At 39.6% G+C, this 18,718-nt stretch overlaps 1 protein-coding gene across 1 annotated transcript in view; it reads left to right on the top strand.

Annotated features, from left to right (window-relative positions):
• Positions 1-18,718, top strand: part of DHRSX (dehydrogenase/reductase X-linked) — a 104,259-nt gene that overhangs the window by 62,591 nt on the left and 22,950 nt on the right. The window contains exon 5 of the mRNA XM_070943588.1: positions 2,989-3,196. Within this exon, the coding sequence (XP_070799689.1) occupies positions 2,989-3,196 (208 nt within the window). The remainder of the gene's footprint in view (positions 1-2,988; positions 3,197-18,718) is intronic.

Raw genomic sequence — 18,718 nt, 5'->3', positions numbered from 1 at the left:
ACCTGGGTTTCAGCAGTGTAACATTGAAAAATCTGATTGTCAATCAGGGCAACCAAGGGAAGTATATAAAAAGTAAACAAAATATGTCTGAGAAATTGATATCTGAAGGATATCCACTAGTTCCAAAACTATAATCTGCCTTGCAAACTGAAAGCTTGGGAAAGAAAATACATGACTCAACTGAACGTATGGCCAATCATGGCCAGGAATCATACCTTAGATAGTTTTAGCCAGTAGTGGGTTTCAAATCCCGTTACTACCGGTTCGCTGGTGAGCGCTCGCTCGCACGTGCAGGCGATGCTTCTGCGCATGCACAGAGATGTCCAGGTAGGTGGGCGGAGCCTCCCGCTGCCACCGCTACCAGTTCACCCAATCCGGGGTGAACCGGTAGCAACCCACCACTGGTTTTAGCTGCTGATCAAGCGTATAGAATAAGGTTGCCTTTAAGAAGTTAAATGCTGTATTGCTTCAGTGCCTGCATCGTGCATATTAGAATGTATCTTGCATAACCCTCCTGTTCTGGGCATTGTCAGCCTGTGTGTTATGAAAAGCTCATCTGTGACATTTATATATTGCTCTCAGATTCCAGCTTCACTGGGTGTATCCTCTCATATTGTGATTGAAAACACATTACTCAATGGAATTAAACTACCGTACAGACTTGTTGTACAACTGCAATACATTAAAAGCAATTTCCAGATATTCCCAACAATTTGAGGATGTTTTGGGTTCCCCCCCCTCCCCCACAAACCATACTGAGAAGCCTGATTTAAACAACTGGGCTACTGTCAGCTCTCCCAGGTAAACCAGACAAGACACACAACTAGATAAACTAATGTAACTGTAAGGTTACATTAATAGGAACTTGCAGGTCTGAAAGTACAAATTCCCACATCACTTTTAATTGCCTGATTTATTAGGTTAAGTCCTCTCTTAGTCCCCCCCCCCTTCCAGCTCTTAAACTACTGGGGATTTCTGCCTCTCTTGTCTGATTGTTTCCTAGACAGCATGTCTTCTTCTCATTCTGGCTCCCAGTGGTCTTCCGGGTGTGATTCAAGGTGTTGGTCACCACCTTTAAAGCGCTCCATAGCATAGGACCCGGGTACCTTCGAGACCAATTTCTGCCACCAATAGCCTCCCACACTGGCCAGTTCGCTCCCACAGAGAGGGTCTCCTCAGGGTGCCATCGGCCAAGTTATGTCGGCTGACAACACCCAGGGGGAGGGCCTTCTCTGTGGGAGACCCTGCCCTGTGGAATGAACTGCCCCCAGAAATGTGTAAGATATCCGACCTCCGTGTATTTCGCTGTGCCCTCAAGACCCTGCTGTTCCGCCAAGCTGGGCTATCAATGTAATGATTTTAAATTGGGTGTTTTAAATTTTTGGGGTTTAAAATCTGAGCCAAAATTATTTAATAATTTTAATTATTTTTAATTGATGTCTGTCTTTGTGCTTTTAATAGGCTGTGTCCTTCAGGAGAACGGCGGTATAGAAATAAAATTATTTATTTATTTATTTATTTATTTATTTATTTATTTATTTATTTATTTATTTATTATTCCCCAAGGTCACCCACACATTCCATTACAGCCACTAAGTTTCTCTCTAAATATCCTGCGTTTTCAAAGAATAAAAATAATGAATATTTCTGCTACATCTTTAAATTAATTTCCATATTTGGCACTTGAATTTTTAATTGCTTAATTTATAAAAATGCTAGGTGTTAGCATTTGAGTTACTTCCAGAACAAAATAATCAGGTCACCTTAGAGGTCTAATCTTGAGAGTTCTCTCACCACAAACAAATATACACATATAAGAATAAAACTGCTGCAAATTCAGTCATGAATTTTTAGAGAAATATTTTTCTTAATTGCCTTCCTCCTGCATAAAACAAATCCACCATTTCTCTGTTGGTTTGTTAGCTTTAGCTTTTGTTTGTTTTTCTGTGGAGATAGTCTTGGTCAGTTATTTTCTATATGTAGAAATTTACTTTTTATACCCCTGATGAATCTGTACTGGGAAAAAAGCTGGGAAGTAAGGAAATCATTGAATAGACTGCACATAATACAACAAGATCCAGAGATACTCTGAACAAATGGGGCTATCCAGTTGCTTCTGCTCTTTGCGATTGTGGTGACATGCAGACAACAACAGTGCATGTATACCTGCTCTTTGTTGCCCCAATAGTGTACACTTGACTTAATGGATGACAGAACACAATGTTGCTAGTTTCTGGGCAAGATCTGTTTAATTTGTACATACTTTAACCTTCTATTTTAAATTTTATGTCACATAGTATGCCTTATTTTAATTGTGATACTGTGATAGTTGAAAAGGAGATGCTGCTGATTTATGGATGTCCTGTTTATGGACTTTCTGTGAGATACCGTATTTTTCGGAGTATAAGACGCACCGGAGTATAAAGGCACCTACCTTTTTTGGTGAGGAAAAGAAGAAAAAGAAATCTCCCTCTGCCTCTGAGCAATTTTGCCTCTTTGCAGCAAACAGCCAACAGCCTGCTTTACTTTCATTTTCGTTTTCAGCATAGCTTGATTAGCACAAGGAAAAAAAAATCTGCTCCAGCAATTTACCTCTTTGCAGCAAGCAGCAGAGCCCTGCACAAAACAGCTGAGAGCAAATCAGCTGAGAGTCAGGAGGCCGATCCAATCAACTTGTGCTAATTAGGCTGTGCTGAAGCTGAAAGGAGCTGTTTTTTCTTGCTGTTTGCTTGCAAGGAGGTAACTGCTGCGAGGCAGAGGCCAAAGGGTGGGGGCCAGTGGGTGGGCGGGGCTACATTCAGTGTATAAGATGCACCTAAATTTTCACCCCCTTTTGGGGGGGAAAAGGTGTATCTTATACTCCAAAAAATACGGTACATTGGATGCCATAGGGAAAGAATACAGGGATTGTCTTACATTTTACTTGGTTATGTGAAACAAAATCAGGCATGTACCCACCAAAGTTCACTTTATTGTTCAACTCTTCAGCTGCAGTGATGCTGGTACCCGAAAAGAAGACAGAAGATGGGTTTGAAGAGCATCTTGGTGTTAACTACTTGGGACATTTCTTGTTGACAAATCTCCTCTTGGATACACTGAAGCAATCAGGAACACATAGCCACAATGCTCGGATTGTCACCCTGTCATCAGCCACCCATTATGTAGGTGAATTACATCTTAATGATTTACAAAGCAGGTATGCAGTTTTTTGTCCTAATATTATTAATCCCTCCCACCCACTGAAGAGTATTTATTAGCAGAATAAAGAGGGCCAGTCGTTCTATAGCTACCTTCAGATTAAAATATACTAAAAAGAAATGGGAGTTTGCATAGAGAAGATTTGCAGGAGGAAGGCTGCAGAAAAGATCAAAGAAATAAAAATGTTATATAAGCAGGCTTCAGAAAAAAATAAAATATTCAAAAATATTTATAACGTTATATATAAAGTAAATAGTCCAGATTTATTTATTTTATGTTTGCATGCGGTGTGTGCCTATAGGACTTTTAAACAAATTTGGGATGGGAGAAGCTTTGAAATGTCATTTTGCACTTCTCCTCTTGTCGTCAGTTTCTCTTTATCAGTTATATTCTGCATTAGACCAGATTTCTTGAACATATTTGCCATTTGACAGTAATTCTGGAAGTATTAGTTTTAATTTGTTACACTTAAACCTCTCTATTCATCTGTCTGCCTAGAGCTCAACATTTTGCTACATGTTGATTATGGAGTTAATTTGTTCTCTCTCTCTCTTGCATGTGTCATCTTTCTACATCTTTGCTTGGTCTTGTTAATCTCATTGCTGTAAAAGAAGACACCATAACAACTACAGTTATAATTATTGATTATTGGTGATTTAATCAAACTCCCTGATATTTATTTATTTAATTAATTATTTATTTAATTAATTAATTAATATACCGCCCTACTCCCGAAGGACTCAGGGCGGTGGACAGCCAAAAGATAAAATATACATAGTACAAACGTTAAAAAACCATTTAAAAATACATTAAATACTTTGGCCCAAAACAAATTTAAAATCATCCCAATTTATAAGACAAATTTAAAATCAATTAAAAGGGAGGTTAGGCCAGACCAGCCTGCTGGAATAAGAATGTTTTGAGGGCACGGCGGAAAGTGCACAAATCCGGGATCCTCCGGGGGGAGCTTGTTCCAGATGGCAGGTGCCTCCACAGAGAAGGCTCTCCCCCTGGGATCCGCCAGTCGACATTGTTTGACCGATGGCACCCTGAGAAGACCCTCTCTATGGGAGTGTACTGGTCTGTGTACTGAGAGGCTACTGGTGGCAGAAGGCGGTCTCGTAGATATATTAGTCATTAAGGATAAATGATCTAAAGGTACTTTCTCATTATAAGCAAATTAGTGAAATAAGCCAATTGAATGCAAGCTTCACTATTTATGAATAAAAATTAATCTTTTTCTATAGTACATAAAATTATAGTAATTGTATTAAATGTAAAATTCAAGGTTTTTTTTTCCAGCTTTGATGTCCACAGACATTTTCCCATTTCCATACCTCTATGTTTCTTTTTTGAGTTTGAATTATTAGATTAATAATCCCCATTGGCATCCTTCTCATTTAGACTAGTTGCATTTGTATACATGAAAAATGTATTTTAATTTTTGTGTGTGTGGGGAAGAGAATTCTCTTTAAATTTGGTAATAATACCATATCTTATCTCTTGAAACATAAACTGACCAATTTTTGTAATTTATGTTTTTTAAAAAAACAAATGACAACCAAAGTTTAATCAATTACATCAATTTGCAGGAAACTAATGGTAAAATAGTATTTTCTGCATAAAAAGTGCTATTCCTTCATTATTAGTAGTGTTATTTGTGTATTAAATCTGCTTTGCATGGCTAGAAAATATCCTATGTATACTCTTAGTTCTTTATTCCTTAGCAGTACAAGAATCTTTCCATCGTTCTTCACATATATGTCAGAAGACTGATAATAAAAGTTAAGGGTTAAGTCTAGTGTCAGCGTGGAATGAGAATACTTTACAAATTGGTATAAGTATCTATAAATGTACATTTGGGATGTGTAAATTTGTTCATGATTTATAACATCCCATTGTGAAAACATATTGTGCATGAGTTACATATTATCTTTCCTCCTTGATTTACTGTACTGATTAGTATTTTCATAGTTCAACAGCTTAGGTCACATAATGTTACAGTTCAGTTCATGCTGGTAAAGCTATTGCAGAAAATTTATCACTTATTCTAGTTATTATTTGAAGTCGCATATGATGAATAATAGTTCTAAAACACTGGGGCAAAAACGTATTGTGGAAAGTAGCATTAAACCTTAATGGAATGAAACAACCAGCCAGGGTCATGATCTGTTGGCTGAAGTATAGACATTGTTTTTAGACTACACCCAGGGGTACCTTAATCTCCAGCGCTCTTTTGCTTTTTTTCTTTGAATCACAATAAAATCACACTTTGTTTAAAATGTTTCTATAGATCCAGAAGAGGTTTATTCTGTAGACCCAGGGGGAAATAAAGATGGCTTTCTAGGAAATATTAGTCTAAGCCCAGTTTTGATAATAGGAACTTCACAGTTCATTTGGAACTTCAATAGCTGTGTACAAGTATGCTTCACTGAGGATCCCACAGTTGGTGCCTTCCTAATGTACTGTATCTACTTCACTTCCTGTAATTTGCAGCAATGGCTCAGCATTCTGAAAGTTAAAAACAGCACATCCAGAAAATGCTAAGATTAGACATAGTGTTCTTTAATTGCAAAATACATTGATTTCATTTAGGGATGTTGTTCTAAATGGAAGAATTGGATCATTCTTCTCCTTTTCCTCTGTATCTATCACTTTAGTTTTCTTGACTTACAAAAAATTAATGGAACAAATACATTTAGAACACACAATTTTAGGTATTTTGTTCCTGAATGTGGGAGTAGTTTTTGAACTGTGTTGTAAATCTTCAACTCATGCAAATACTTATTTCCTTGCTTTCAGAAGCTGAAATAGTGTTCTCATTACATTTTGCAGAGCTTTGGTTTAGCTGACCAAATGATAGTAAATGATGAAAAGAAGACAATGATAGTTAAATTAATGTGTAATTTAGGTGTGCAGCTTTTTCTTTACTGCATATCTTTGAAACTGCATGTGCACATACAAAGGAATAATATACCTATATTCATTCATTCCAGAATAAAAACTCTTCTAATGGATAGCTCTCTTTGCCCTGTTACAAAAATCCATCATTTACTTCAAAAGAAGTATTGTAATTCATATCCTTTATATTTTTGAAATTATGTGTTTCCTTTCAAGGAGGAAAACAAGAAGCAGCACTGCCTCATAAGAATCTGACTCCAGATTCTTTAGGATGGGCAAGCAATTAGGTAGCTCCTTTTGTAAAAGCAAAGTCTGTTCAATTTCCCGCTCATGGTTTACACTATGATTATATAATAAAACATTGCATCTGCACTTACTAAGAGCAATCCTTAATTTCAGTAATTTATTCTATAAAGAGTTATTATTAGTCTCATCTGTTTCCATTTTTGCATTTTACTGTGATAGAGATTTTTTTTTTCCTGCTCCAGTTGTGTCTGATTCTTCAAGACTGGCTGGACAAGTCTCTGCAGATTTCTCGGCAAGATTTCAGAAATGGTTTACCATTGTCTCTTTCCTACCACTGAGAGAAAGTGACTATTCCAAGGTCACCCATTTAGCTTTGGGCCTAGGGCAGTACTAGAACCTTCTCCCAGTTTCTAGACTGATGTTTTAACCACTACACCAAACTGGCTGTCCATAGACTAAATTTCATTTTGCCAAATAGTACAATGATTCCTGCCCATATACATAAGGGATTTGAGGTCTAATTAATAATTATATCCTGAACCTACCTTGTGCCTTAGTATTTGTTATTGCACACTCACTATAAGAACATAATAAATTCTGAAGCATAGGAGATTTTGCATCAAAAAGATTTATGCCCTGAGTATGTCCCTGCAGAAATTCTTCAGCCTTCAAAAGCTTTCTTTATGTCTTTGAAATGTTAATAGTTTTGAATCTTTGAAAACTCAACACAATTCTAAAGCCAGACTCTGAAAATTAAGGACAGAATTGGGCAAAAAACCCCAAGTCAATTGAATTCAAATAGTTACAGTTAAATAAGATCACTGTGGGAAATGTATAGATTTCTAAAGAGATACTATTCCGCTGCCAGGTCCATTTCCTGCATCCTATCTAGGTTCTCATCCAGGTCTCAGTTACACATGCCAGACTGCTTCTTATCCACAATCAAATCATGGATGAGGACAGTCTTACTCTATTTGACCCTGGCATTCAATAGCACTAGTCAGAGCCCAAGTCTAGTGAAGTTCTAGTGATCTGGTTTAGAGATGAATACTAAGGCTGGAGGTATCAATCATCAGTCTTGCCATTCCTTCAAGTGGCCGGCCCCAGCTTTTTGCCGTATCTCTCTCTTTGTCAGTCATGACTTTGATGAAGCTATATGGAGTCATAGATTAACAATTTTTAGCTGGGGGAAGACCAATTTTTCATTTTTACAATTTGATAGATTTTAATCTATTCATTTCCCAAAACTCATCAAAGCAAATAGGCTTATCATAATCCTGTACCTTTAAAAATAACATGATTCAGGTAAGATTAAAGAATGAATCTGAAAATGACTGTACCCAGGATTTGAAGAAATTGACTTATGTAAACAGTCTTTTATACTGGCAAAAATGTGCAGTTGTAGTAGGAAAGAAAGAAAATAAACTGGAAGAACAACTAGCCAACTTTGTTCGTTTGCACTTGGCAGCAGAAGCAGAACAGAGAAGAATGATGCATAGAGCTTTAAGATTACAAAGCTGTAGAAGTTAATGATAGTGTGAAAAATAATATGCAGGGTTTAAAATAGCTTATGTAGAAGATGGGGATTTAAATAGGATTAGAGGCAAGATCAAAGACAAATAGGGAGGGAGAAAAGGCAAAAGATGAGAAAAAAATCTAGGTATATTATATGCTCTAGTGGTAGAGGAGAATGATTGAGCATGTCAATAAGGAGAAATGTCTGCATATCAAGAAAGATGATAAGAGCAAACATTTTTTAAAATGTATTTAAGAAAACTTAGTTATAGAACAAGCAAACATAATAATTTTATATGTGCTGTCATCACCATGAAACTAAAGAACATATACATAAAAATAACCCAAAAACATTTCAAAGTATTTCAAAGTATTATATTAAGTGACCAATTTATTTACTAAAAACAACCATACATACAGTAAAATCTGTCTTGTGATTTAAGGAAGCAATTCTTTAATAACTGTAGCAATGATAAATGAGTTCAAGCAAAATGATTTTTGTGACTTGTGGACTTCAACTCCCAGAATTTCTGAGCCAGTATGCCGGGAGTTGAAGTCCACAAGTCAAGGTTCCCCACCCTGTCTTAGAAAAACCAGCAGCACTCACAATCATATCATACATACTTACCTGATAATGCTGTTTTTCAAGAAGGTCTCTGTCAAATTAATTCAGTATAGCATGAAGGCTCAGTATGGTATGAAGTTAGGAGGGATTCATTCCAGAGAAGAGAACAAGTTTCTTTTTAAGCTATTTTACCTTTGCTGCAGGAGTGGGGAACTATGTCCCTTTTATGGCTCCCTCAGGAATTTTCCATTGATGGCTGTGGCATCGTCCAGACATGGGTTGCTTCAGTCAGATCTGCTGTTGGCTGAGTCATAGTTTTTTTGACCACGCCCCTTGCTCCTCCCTTTGAGGCTCAGTTTTGACTCAGTCAGCCTGAGAGAAACATCTCTTGCAGATCTGGCTCTCTTCCCTTACTTTATTTTCAGTTTTTTGACTTTTTAATTATATTTTTTTCTCTTTATTTTTTCAAGGGTACCGGTCCACTAGGCTATTTATTTAACTGAGCCTACCGGTCTACCCAACCTTTTTCAGAACGTCCTGGTCTACCAGGCCTCTTCTTCGCTCCTGACGGCTGCCATTTTGGGCTGCTCCCTTCGCACGGCCGTTTTTTTACTTTTTGGTGAGATTGGAGCCCTATACCACCAACGAAACGGCGCACAGGGCTCACAACACTATACCACCAATTTAAACAGCGATTCCTGGCAGCAGCTCCAGAATCGCTTATTTCGGCCGCTGCCGCCCTCAGCGTTTTGAAACACCAACGATCAGCTATAGGGTGACCCTTTGAAGCGCCGCAGCATTTTAAACAGTATAATTTTGCCGCTTTGCCACCAACGAGCCTGGAAGAGAGGTTTGTAAGCATTTTCCTCGATTCCTCATACCACCAACGAGGTTTTTTCTAGTGGAGAGTCGCAAGGTTACTCCTTGCTCTCTCCCTGTGGCATATTCCAGCCATCGGTTCTTGGAATCGTGGCTAGGGGCGCTAGATAGTGACCGACTCCAGGGCCACCTGGACAGTCACTTTTGAGCAGAATACGTGCTGTTTACGTGTGTGCTGGCTGACATCAGTCTTCTCCGACATAGCCGCCACCATTTATTCCTCCACGTGGCAAAGGTGAAACTATTTCTTCTCCAGAGAGAGCAAGGAGTAACCTTCTCCATCTTGGTCACAGGGAGTATAAATTCAAGATGGTGGATCGCTCTTCCCAAGGGGAGGGAGCCAGCAAGGCCATGGGAAAGAAAGCCACTTGCAAAAGCAAGCACATTTCTAAAGCAGAGGAGAAGGATTTGGAAAGAAGGCACAAATCTGTCGAGAAGCAGATATCCAAAGCTGTTGCAAATGTGCCTGAAAAAGAGGTTCCTAATCTTCCCACCACTCCTTCCCTCCCTATTCCTGCAGTTAACCAGGTTTGGTCATCAGAAGGGGAGGGAGGAGTTCTTCATGAAGAACGAGGCACAATTCAAAATCCATTTGCATGCCAATTGATTACTCCTACAACTCCTGAATCTGGGAGAATTTTTGCAACAACAGCTTCTGCAAGGGACTCTCCTTTACCAGAAAGATCCCCAGAGGATCCATTTAAAAGTTTACCAGAAGGATTACAAATCCTTATTGATCAAGCCATTACCTCTCGCATGGCCACTGCCTTACAGGGTCACTGTTCTGGCTCAGTAATTTCAGAATGCTCCGCCCCTATCAGAGATTCTCCTTCAGCCAGCCTTACTGGCTCTCATTCTCCTGCAGCTTCCAGAGCAAGTGAGGCTTTTGTTTTTGATGAAGAACCTCATTCTGATTTATCAGATGATGAAGGGGTAATTCCAGACACGCCTGCCTTTACAGGTTTATTTCCCCCAAATAGATTCAAGTCCTTATTGCATAAGGCACGAATCACTGCTGCATTGAAAGAGGATGATTACTTCAAGAAATCTCAGGAAGCTCAACAGGGACAACCCCAGGGCCTTTTTTTCTGAACCTCCTCCTGAACAGTGTTTTATTCCAACACCACAACAGTTCAAAGATGTTGTTAAAAAACAATGGTCCAGCCCTGTAACCCTATCATCTGCACATGGTACAGATAAAAAATATTATGCTGTAGAACCTAGGTTTGCCCAACTATTGCAGGTTTCCCCAGTGGACAGTTCTGTAGCAGCTCTTTCCTCTTCATCTTCATATGTGGCAGGGGATACATCTGAAGGTCTATGACCAGAGGATAAGAAATTTGATATTCTCTTTAAAAAGAATCATCAAGCTGCAGCATGGGCAATTCAAGCGGTCTCCTCAGCCTCCTTTTTCAATAGAACCACTATTTTGTGGCTACAGCCAACGGCCAGCAGATCTTAAGGCAAAATGGCGTTTGGTTGCAGTTCCATATTCAGCAGAGAAACTGTTCGGTGAGTCACTTGAGCCGCTTCTCATTGAAACACGTGACAAGCGAAAAATTATGTCTTCAATGACCAGATGTGCTGATGGAAGGCCCTCCCCATTCTTCAGGAGAATGTCCTTTCATACCTATTCCCAGGGAAGCCCCTCCCCTTGAGTTATCCTTCAGGGGTCGAACCAACCATCGTAACGTCAGTCCTTTCAGGACAGGACCAGACCCTTCCTGCAGTCTAAGCGGTCCTTCCGTGGATCTGCTCTCGTCAATCCCATGGTCGTAAATGACTTACCGCCCACTCTTCCAATTGGAGGCCACCTGGCCCTATTTGCGGACAGGTGGAAAAGCTCAACACCAGATCTTTGGGTCCTCTCGGTAGTAAAATTTGGCCTTCCTCTAGAATTTTTCTCCCAACCTCCGAACTGCTTCCTTCAGTGCTCTCCTTCACACAACACGACCAGACGACAGCTGATGGAACAAGCTGTTCAACACCTCCTTCAAATTCACACTATAAAGGAAGTTTCTCAAGGTCAGTGGAAACAGGGCTATTACTCCATTCTGTTCATGGTTCCGAAGCGTTCAGAGGGGTGGGGTGGAGAGCGATTCTAGATTTAAAATCCCTCAATTCATACATAGTCTACCGCAGATTCAAAATGTGCTCACTAATCTCTATCCTTCAAGGGATTCATCCCAACAATTTTCTAGTTTCTATAGATCTCATGGAGGCTTATCTTCACATTCCTATTCTGCTAGCACATCGGAAATACCTGCGCTTCAGCTATGCAGGCAAACATCTACAATACATGGCTCTGCCCTTTGGATTGGCTTTGGCCCCAAGATGTTTCACAAAGGTCCTGGCGGTTGTGACAGCCCACCTACGGCTGAAACTAGTCAGATTCCAGGCATACCTGGACGACATTCTAATTCAGGCTCATTCTTACGACCAAGCCTTAAAAGATCTGGACGTCACAATTCGGACCTTGAACGACCACGGTTTCCTGGTCAACTACAAGAAAAGCCAGTTGGTTCCAAACACCAGAATTGTCCATCTTGGCGCCATCATCGATTCCAGACAGGGAGCAACCTTCCTGTCCTTGGAACGGAGGTCCGACATACGGGAATTGGTGACCCAAATTCACAAGAATCCGTCAGTTCCCTTGGCCACTTTGTCCAAACACCTGGCAAGATGGTTTCATGTGTTCAGATCGTCCCCTGGGCGTGCCTTCACGCTCGACAGGTACAGTGGTTCTTGCTTCCCTTCCAATGAAGGCTTCAGGCTCACACCATGGCCATGGTCAGAGTTCCCCTCTCTGTCAGGTGATCGCTACATTGGTGGACATCACCTTCTCTAGACAAGGGATGTCTCTTCGCGGATCATGACAGACTCGTTCTCACTACAGACGCCAGCCTGTCCGGCTGGGGAGCCCATCTCGAATCACAGGTAGTGCAAGGCTGTTGGTCAGAAAACGATCTAACCAACCCTATCAATAGGCTAGAGTTGAAGGCCATTCGCCTAGCCCTCAGACATTTTCAAAGGACTGTACAAAACAGGCATGTCCTGATATTGACAGTCAACATTGCCGTAAAGGCACATGTCAATCGTCAAGGGGGGACTTGTTCGCGGAGATTCATGGAGGAATACCTTCAACTTTGCAAGTGGGCTGAGCAACATCTCCTATCCATTTGGGCAGACCACATAGCAGGGACGGAGAACACACAAGCTGATTTTCTCAGCAGGACTCAGGTGGACAATGCCGAGTGGCAGATCCATCCAGACATATTCCAACAGATATGCAACAGGTTTGGAACTCCGACCATAGACCTATTCACAATGAACCTGAACAATCAACTTCCTCAGTTATTCTCAAGGTTCCTGACACCAGGGGCGGAAGGGGTCAATGCTCTCTGACTCAAATGGCCACCAGGTCTTCACTATGCCTTTCCTCCACTACCCCTTATCCAGGTCCTGATTCGGAAAGTCATCACTGACAGGGCGGAGATTATCCTCGTGGCTCCACATTGGACACGTCGCCCATGGTTTGCGGACCTTGTCAGTCTCTCCATATCGCAACCTTGGAAGATTCCATCAGATCAGGTCATCCTGCACCCGGGAGTCCTAATTCATCTGGAACCTCAGTGGCTCCAACTGACTGCCTGGCATTTGAAAGGGTCCTTCTAAAATGGGACATGTATTTGGATAGGGTTATCCACACCGTGCCAGCTTGCAGACATAGGTCCACTGTCAGGCTCTACAATGCCACCTGGCTAACCTTTTATAGGTGGTGCAAATCCCGCCAGGTCGACCCTCTTTCAACCTCCGCTCCTCAGATACTTGAGTTCCTGCAGGATGTCTTAGACCACGGCCTGGTCCACAGTACCCTTAGGAGACACGTGGCTGCCATATCTACGGCATTGTCCGGTGCCTCTGGGGTGCCACTTACTCATCATCCAGTTATTAAAAAATTTCTAAGAGGAGCCAGTCTCTTACGGCCAGGGGTGAAATGTAAAATTTGTTACTACAGGTTCTTGGGGGGGGGTAATGTGACTAGGTCGGCGTGGCCAACTTTTTTTTTTAACTTTTCAAAGCATTTTTTCTAATGCTTTGAAAAGCCTCTGCCGATCAGACAACTCAGCTGAGATCGTCAGAGACTTTTCAAAGCATTTTTTTAATAATAATAATAATAATAATAATAATAATAATAATAATAATAATAATAATAATAATAATTTTATTTCTATACCGCCCTTCTCCCGAAGGACTCAGGGCGGTGTACAGCCAATTTAAAAACACAAGACACAACAATAATTAAAAATTAAAATAATTAAATAGATTTGGCCAATTTAAAACGCTAAAAATTAAAATACCCCAATTTAAAATTATATTGACAGCCCTGCCTGGTGGAACAACAGGGTCTTCAGTGCGCAGCCAAGAGGTTGCAGAAAAAAATGCTTTGAAAAGCATCTGACCATCCCAGCTGAGCTGCATGATCGTCAGGGTTTTTTTTTTACTTTTAAAAGCATTTTTTTGTCGGAAGACGTTGTAGAAAAAATGCTTTTAAAAGTAAAAAAAAAAAAAAGCCTCTGATGATTGTGCGGCTCAGCTGGGCATGGTGGGAGGGGCGCAGGGATTTTTACTACCGGTTCTCCGAACCACCCACCGCCATCGCTACCAGATCAGGTGATCCAGTCCGAACCACGAGCATTTCACCCCTGCTTACGGCCCTCTTCAATTCATAGATACCCCACTTGGGATTTGCCCAAAGTACTTAAGGCATTAACTGGAGTTCCCTTTGAGCCTCTCTGAACTGCCACCTCCGTTTACTCACTCTCAAAGTAGCCTTTCTAGTGGCCATAATGTCAGCTCGATGCATATCTGAGCTGGTAGCCTTTTCTGTTGGGGAAGATCTATGTGTTTTCAGGCCAGACACTGTTGTTTTACGCCTGGATCTTTCCTTTATACCTAAAGTAAATTCCCTTTTTCACAGGGCTCAGGAGGTTGTTCTTCCTAATTTTTGTCCAAGGCCTTCTCATGCCTTGGAGCGGAGGTGGCACACTTTAGATGTGTGGAGGGTTCTCAAAATCTACATTAAAAGAATGCCCCTTTCAGAAAATCTGTGGCCTTATTTGTTTCATTTTTACCAAATTCCTTAGGGTATAAGGTCTCCTCTGTGACAATTGGTTGCTGGATCAGAGCTTTCATCACCTCGGCATATCAAGCCCAGGCGCTTCCCGTTCCCAGGCACATCACTGCTCATTCCACATGGAGTGCAGCTATCTCAGCAGCTTGGGAAACTCAGGCCTCTCTTGAGGAGGTCTGCAGGGCGGCCACCTCGTCCACTCCCTCACCATTTATTCGCCATTATAAATTAGATGTTTTCGCTTTGGCTGAAGAGTCATTTGGCAGGAGGGTATTACAACAGGTGCATCAAACCAGGGTCTCTCCAGGCCCTTTGGCATCCCGCCCTTAGGACTGCCAAAACTTTGGTATGTCCCATGTCTGGACGATGCCACAGCCATCAATGGAAAATGGGCATTAATCTTACCTTGAATGCCAGTTTTCATTGAAGCTGTGGCATCGTCCAGCCCCTCCCTCTGTCTCAGGGCCTGTACCTGGGTTTTTCTAATGTCCAAGGAGTTTATTTTCCAGTTGCCGTATTGGACCGGTTCCTATCTCTAACTGTGTTGGTTGTGATGAGATCTTTCTTGTGGCCCTTCTTCGCTGAAACTAAGCCTGAAAGGGAGGAGCAAGGAGCATGGTCAAAAAACTATGACTCAGCCAACAGCAGATCCGACTGAAGCAACCCATGTCTGGACGATGCCACAGCTTCAATGAAAAGTGGCATTCAAGGTAAGACTAATGCCCATTCTGAGAGTTGAAGTCCACAAGTCATAAAAGGGAGTCATGCTTCCCCACCTCTGCTTTACTGGTTAAAAGCAAGTATCTAGACAACTTGATAAGTAGAAAAGGCCTGGCTGCTTGGGCATTGTTGCAGAAGTACTTTCATTATATTCAGACAGTAAATACACCCATGGATACTTCCTTTTGTATACTGTCTGGAATTTATTTATAAATAAACATGTTCACATATATGTATGTGAACACAATTAAAGAAAATAAGGCAAATATCTGAAAAACACTTGAATAAGTATGCTTAACTATAAGTGAAGATTTAAAAAAAGAAGAAGCACGTTCGTTGGCTTATTTATTGATTATGGTATTCTGCATATATTTATTGATTATAGTATTCTGCACCTAAAACTACAGTAAGTATCCATGTGTAGTCATGAGGAGACTAAGGACAAGTGTCCTAGCAGTGTATCTATGAAATCCATTGTCTTTCCTGAAGGTCTTTCTCCATTTTAGTTGAAAGAACAGTTAATTTTATGCAATTGCCATGAATCCTTCATGTTATACTCCAATAACTAAAAATAAGAAATCAACATTCCTCCTTTTGAATTACTAATTTTCAAAATTTTGTGTCACTTCAAAGCTATAGGTTTAAACAGTAAGGTATGAGTAGTGTGCAGAAAACGACAAATGAGTTTCACACCTATTGTCAGCAATCAATTTAGTCCTGGTATTATGCTATTCTATTCCAAAATGGCTCCAAGTACAGTGTGAGTAATCTAGTGTGCAAGTACATTTATAAAAAGTTTTCTTGCCAACAAAAATAGAATTGCATAAATTGCATAAGTGGCAAGAACTGTGACTATTGCCATAAGTTATTTTCCTGACAAATATCTCTAGGAAATTAAATATAGGTTTATTTCTACCCAATGAAGTGGAAACACTCAAAACTTTCTTCTACCATTGCTGCATACTTTGTGCAGTGATGAAATGGTAATAATATAGACAGTCACTCATGTTTGCTTTTCACCTTACCTGAACAACCCGTACTAAATTTTCAATTGTTCCAGTTTTATATTTAAGTAAATTATCAGTCTTCCATAGGCAGAACAGAGTGCTCTCAAAACTCATTATGGGCCTGGAGATAATTGTGACCTCCTTAGTCTCCAAATAGCAGCTCAGACGTTTAGAACCTTGATATAAAAATATATACCAATTTTTTATGAGCCAGAAAATCCTGACTCCTGGCAGCAGTAATTTAATTATAGCTCTCTAATTGTAAGCTCTACCAAATTACATATCTCTAAAGAGAAAACTCAAACAAAAGTCTTGATAGGTGAAAAGCCTCCAGAAAGTTAGAATTGACATGAAGTAGTCCTTGATGTATTATTCCAATGTGTGTCAATCAATATCCATTCGTTTCTTCTTAATAATGAGCACTACTAAGTAGAAGTAGGTAAATGAATGAAAGAACATAGCACAAAAGAAACAGTAATTGAGGCCTCATTTAGATTAGTGTTATATGTTACATTATTTTTCATATAGTATGCTGCATCTTGTATTCAATGGAATATGAAACAAATGCCTAAAGTACAAGATATTGAACCAAACAAAATAAGTTCCATTCTAAGATAATATATAGTGCATTGGTGCAAGATACCCACTGATACAAACTCAACTTCCTTAATGCTATCATTCTTCATTCTTTTTTCTATGTAAGATTGTAACCTCATTCTAAGGTGGATATAATTTTAATATAGTTTTAAAACTGTTTGTTTGCTTTGCTGTCCTAGATGGCAATCCACAGACTTAAACATTAAGGTCATTGGTCTCCACATATTCCAGTAAAACTCTATTCTCATTATATGTTGGCTGTACAGTTATAGTACATCATTCCTTCTACTTGCCTTTCATGGTCCACAAGATTATATTTATGGATCTATACAGACTTTAACATAATTCACCTATATGTTGTCCAACAAAGGATAATTTTCTAACTATAGTCCATGTTTATAACTGATTACTTTTATATTTACTTTAAAATGCATATATTCTGTGTATGTCAATGCTTTTGTGTTTCTTTTGCCTGACATATGTCCCAATAGGTAGAAAACAAATGATTCAGTGCCTTCTGCTGGTAAAGTAATTGTAAAACCACACAAAGATATACTAAAATAGTCACTCTCCTCCATTTGGGAGATGAGGTCATTGAACATCTGACCTATGATAACAGCTGTCTCTTATTCTGAGGGCTTCAATAGATCTATTGCCATAGACTGGCAGTAACTTCTAAGAAGTTAACTATTGAAATGCTCTCTTTGAATCAACAGTGTTTGTTCATCTAGCTTAGAGGTCTTCAAACTTGGCAGCTTTAGGACTTGTGGACTTCAACTCCCAAAATTCAGCATAGCTATGCTGGCTGGAGAATTCTGGGAGTTGAAGTCCACAAGTCTTAACGCTGCCAAGTTTGAAGACCTCTGATCTAGCTGGTGGTGGAATTCTGAGAGTTGAAGTCCATACATCTTAAAATTGCCAAGTTTGAAAAACATTGATCTAAACTATTTGTGTATGTACCATGTTAATTATATTCATTATTAATCTGAACACATACTTTGTCACAGCATCTTTATGTATCCTAAAGGGAGAAGGAAGTGTCATTTAGATGTGTTCTTATCAGTATGTATTTAACGGATATACTGTGTGTTGTTAAATGGATGCATTTTAGGGATTCTGAATTGATGTAAAAGAAGTGTAAGGGGTATCTGTAATATGTGGGGTTTTTTTTCAGTTTTCATGTGTTTTTGATATACCTAAACACAAGGAAGACCTTCAGTCACATCATTGTGGCTTCCATCTTGACTTTTTTTTAACCATTTAATGCAGACCATTTAAGGCACCTTTTGGGATTTTCTAGAAGTTTGATTCCAGAGACCCTATTATATTTGTTGGGGACAATATGCTGACTCTATAAACCACTTAGAGAGGGCTGTAAAGCACTGTAAAAGAGTAAAGACTAATAATGATACATCTCAGTTGATTAATTGCTATTAAATAGTATAAAAATAAATTAGCTAAGCATAAGATTAAAATAGTCATTCTTAATCTCGCAGCAACTTGCATTTTTGTAATAAGTATATTGAAATTGAAATTTAATTAGTGTGTTTAATTCATATCCTCTATCAGATATATAATGCCATTACATCTATTTCTTTCTGACAAATATTGTAATTGATGGGAAGTTAATGGGAGAAATATTTAAATTAAAGGAAACCGAAATAGCAAAAATAAAAACCTAATTCAATAAACAGAACAGGAGAATTAATTTATGTGGTTAATTTATATTCCTTAAATCAGGGGTGGGCAATTAATTTTCCCAAGGAGCCACATGAGAAAGTGGGACTGTTGTGGAGGCATGAACCAATAGGCTGAACTTAATTCTGCTGCCAGCGCGCATGTGTTGAGGGAGGAGGAGCATGGAGGGAGGGAGGGAGCGCAGAGCTTCACCTCACCTGAGCTATATTGTTGCTCTTCTGCCCTAGGTGGAAAAATCTCTTTCTCTCACCAGCCAAT

The sequence above is a fragment of the Pituophis catenifer genome, unplaced genomic scaffold (assembly GCF_029215685.1).
Source record: "Pituophis catenifer annectens isolate HBS135680 unplaced genomic scaffold, rPitCat1.0.hap2 SCAF_4, whole genome shotgun sequence".
In the NCBI taxonomy this organism is placed as follows: domain Eukaryota; kingdom Metazoa; phylum Chordata; class Lepidosauria; order Squamata; family Colubridae; genus Pituophis; species Pituophis catenifer.
This window is presented reverse-complemented; position numbering and strand designations above follow the sequence as displayed.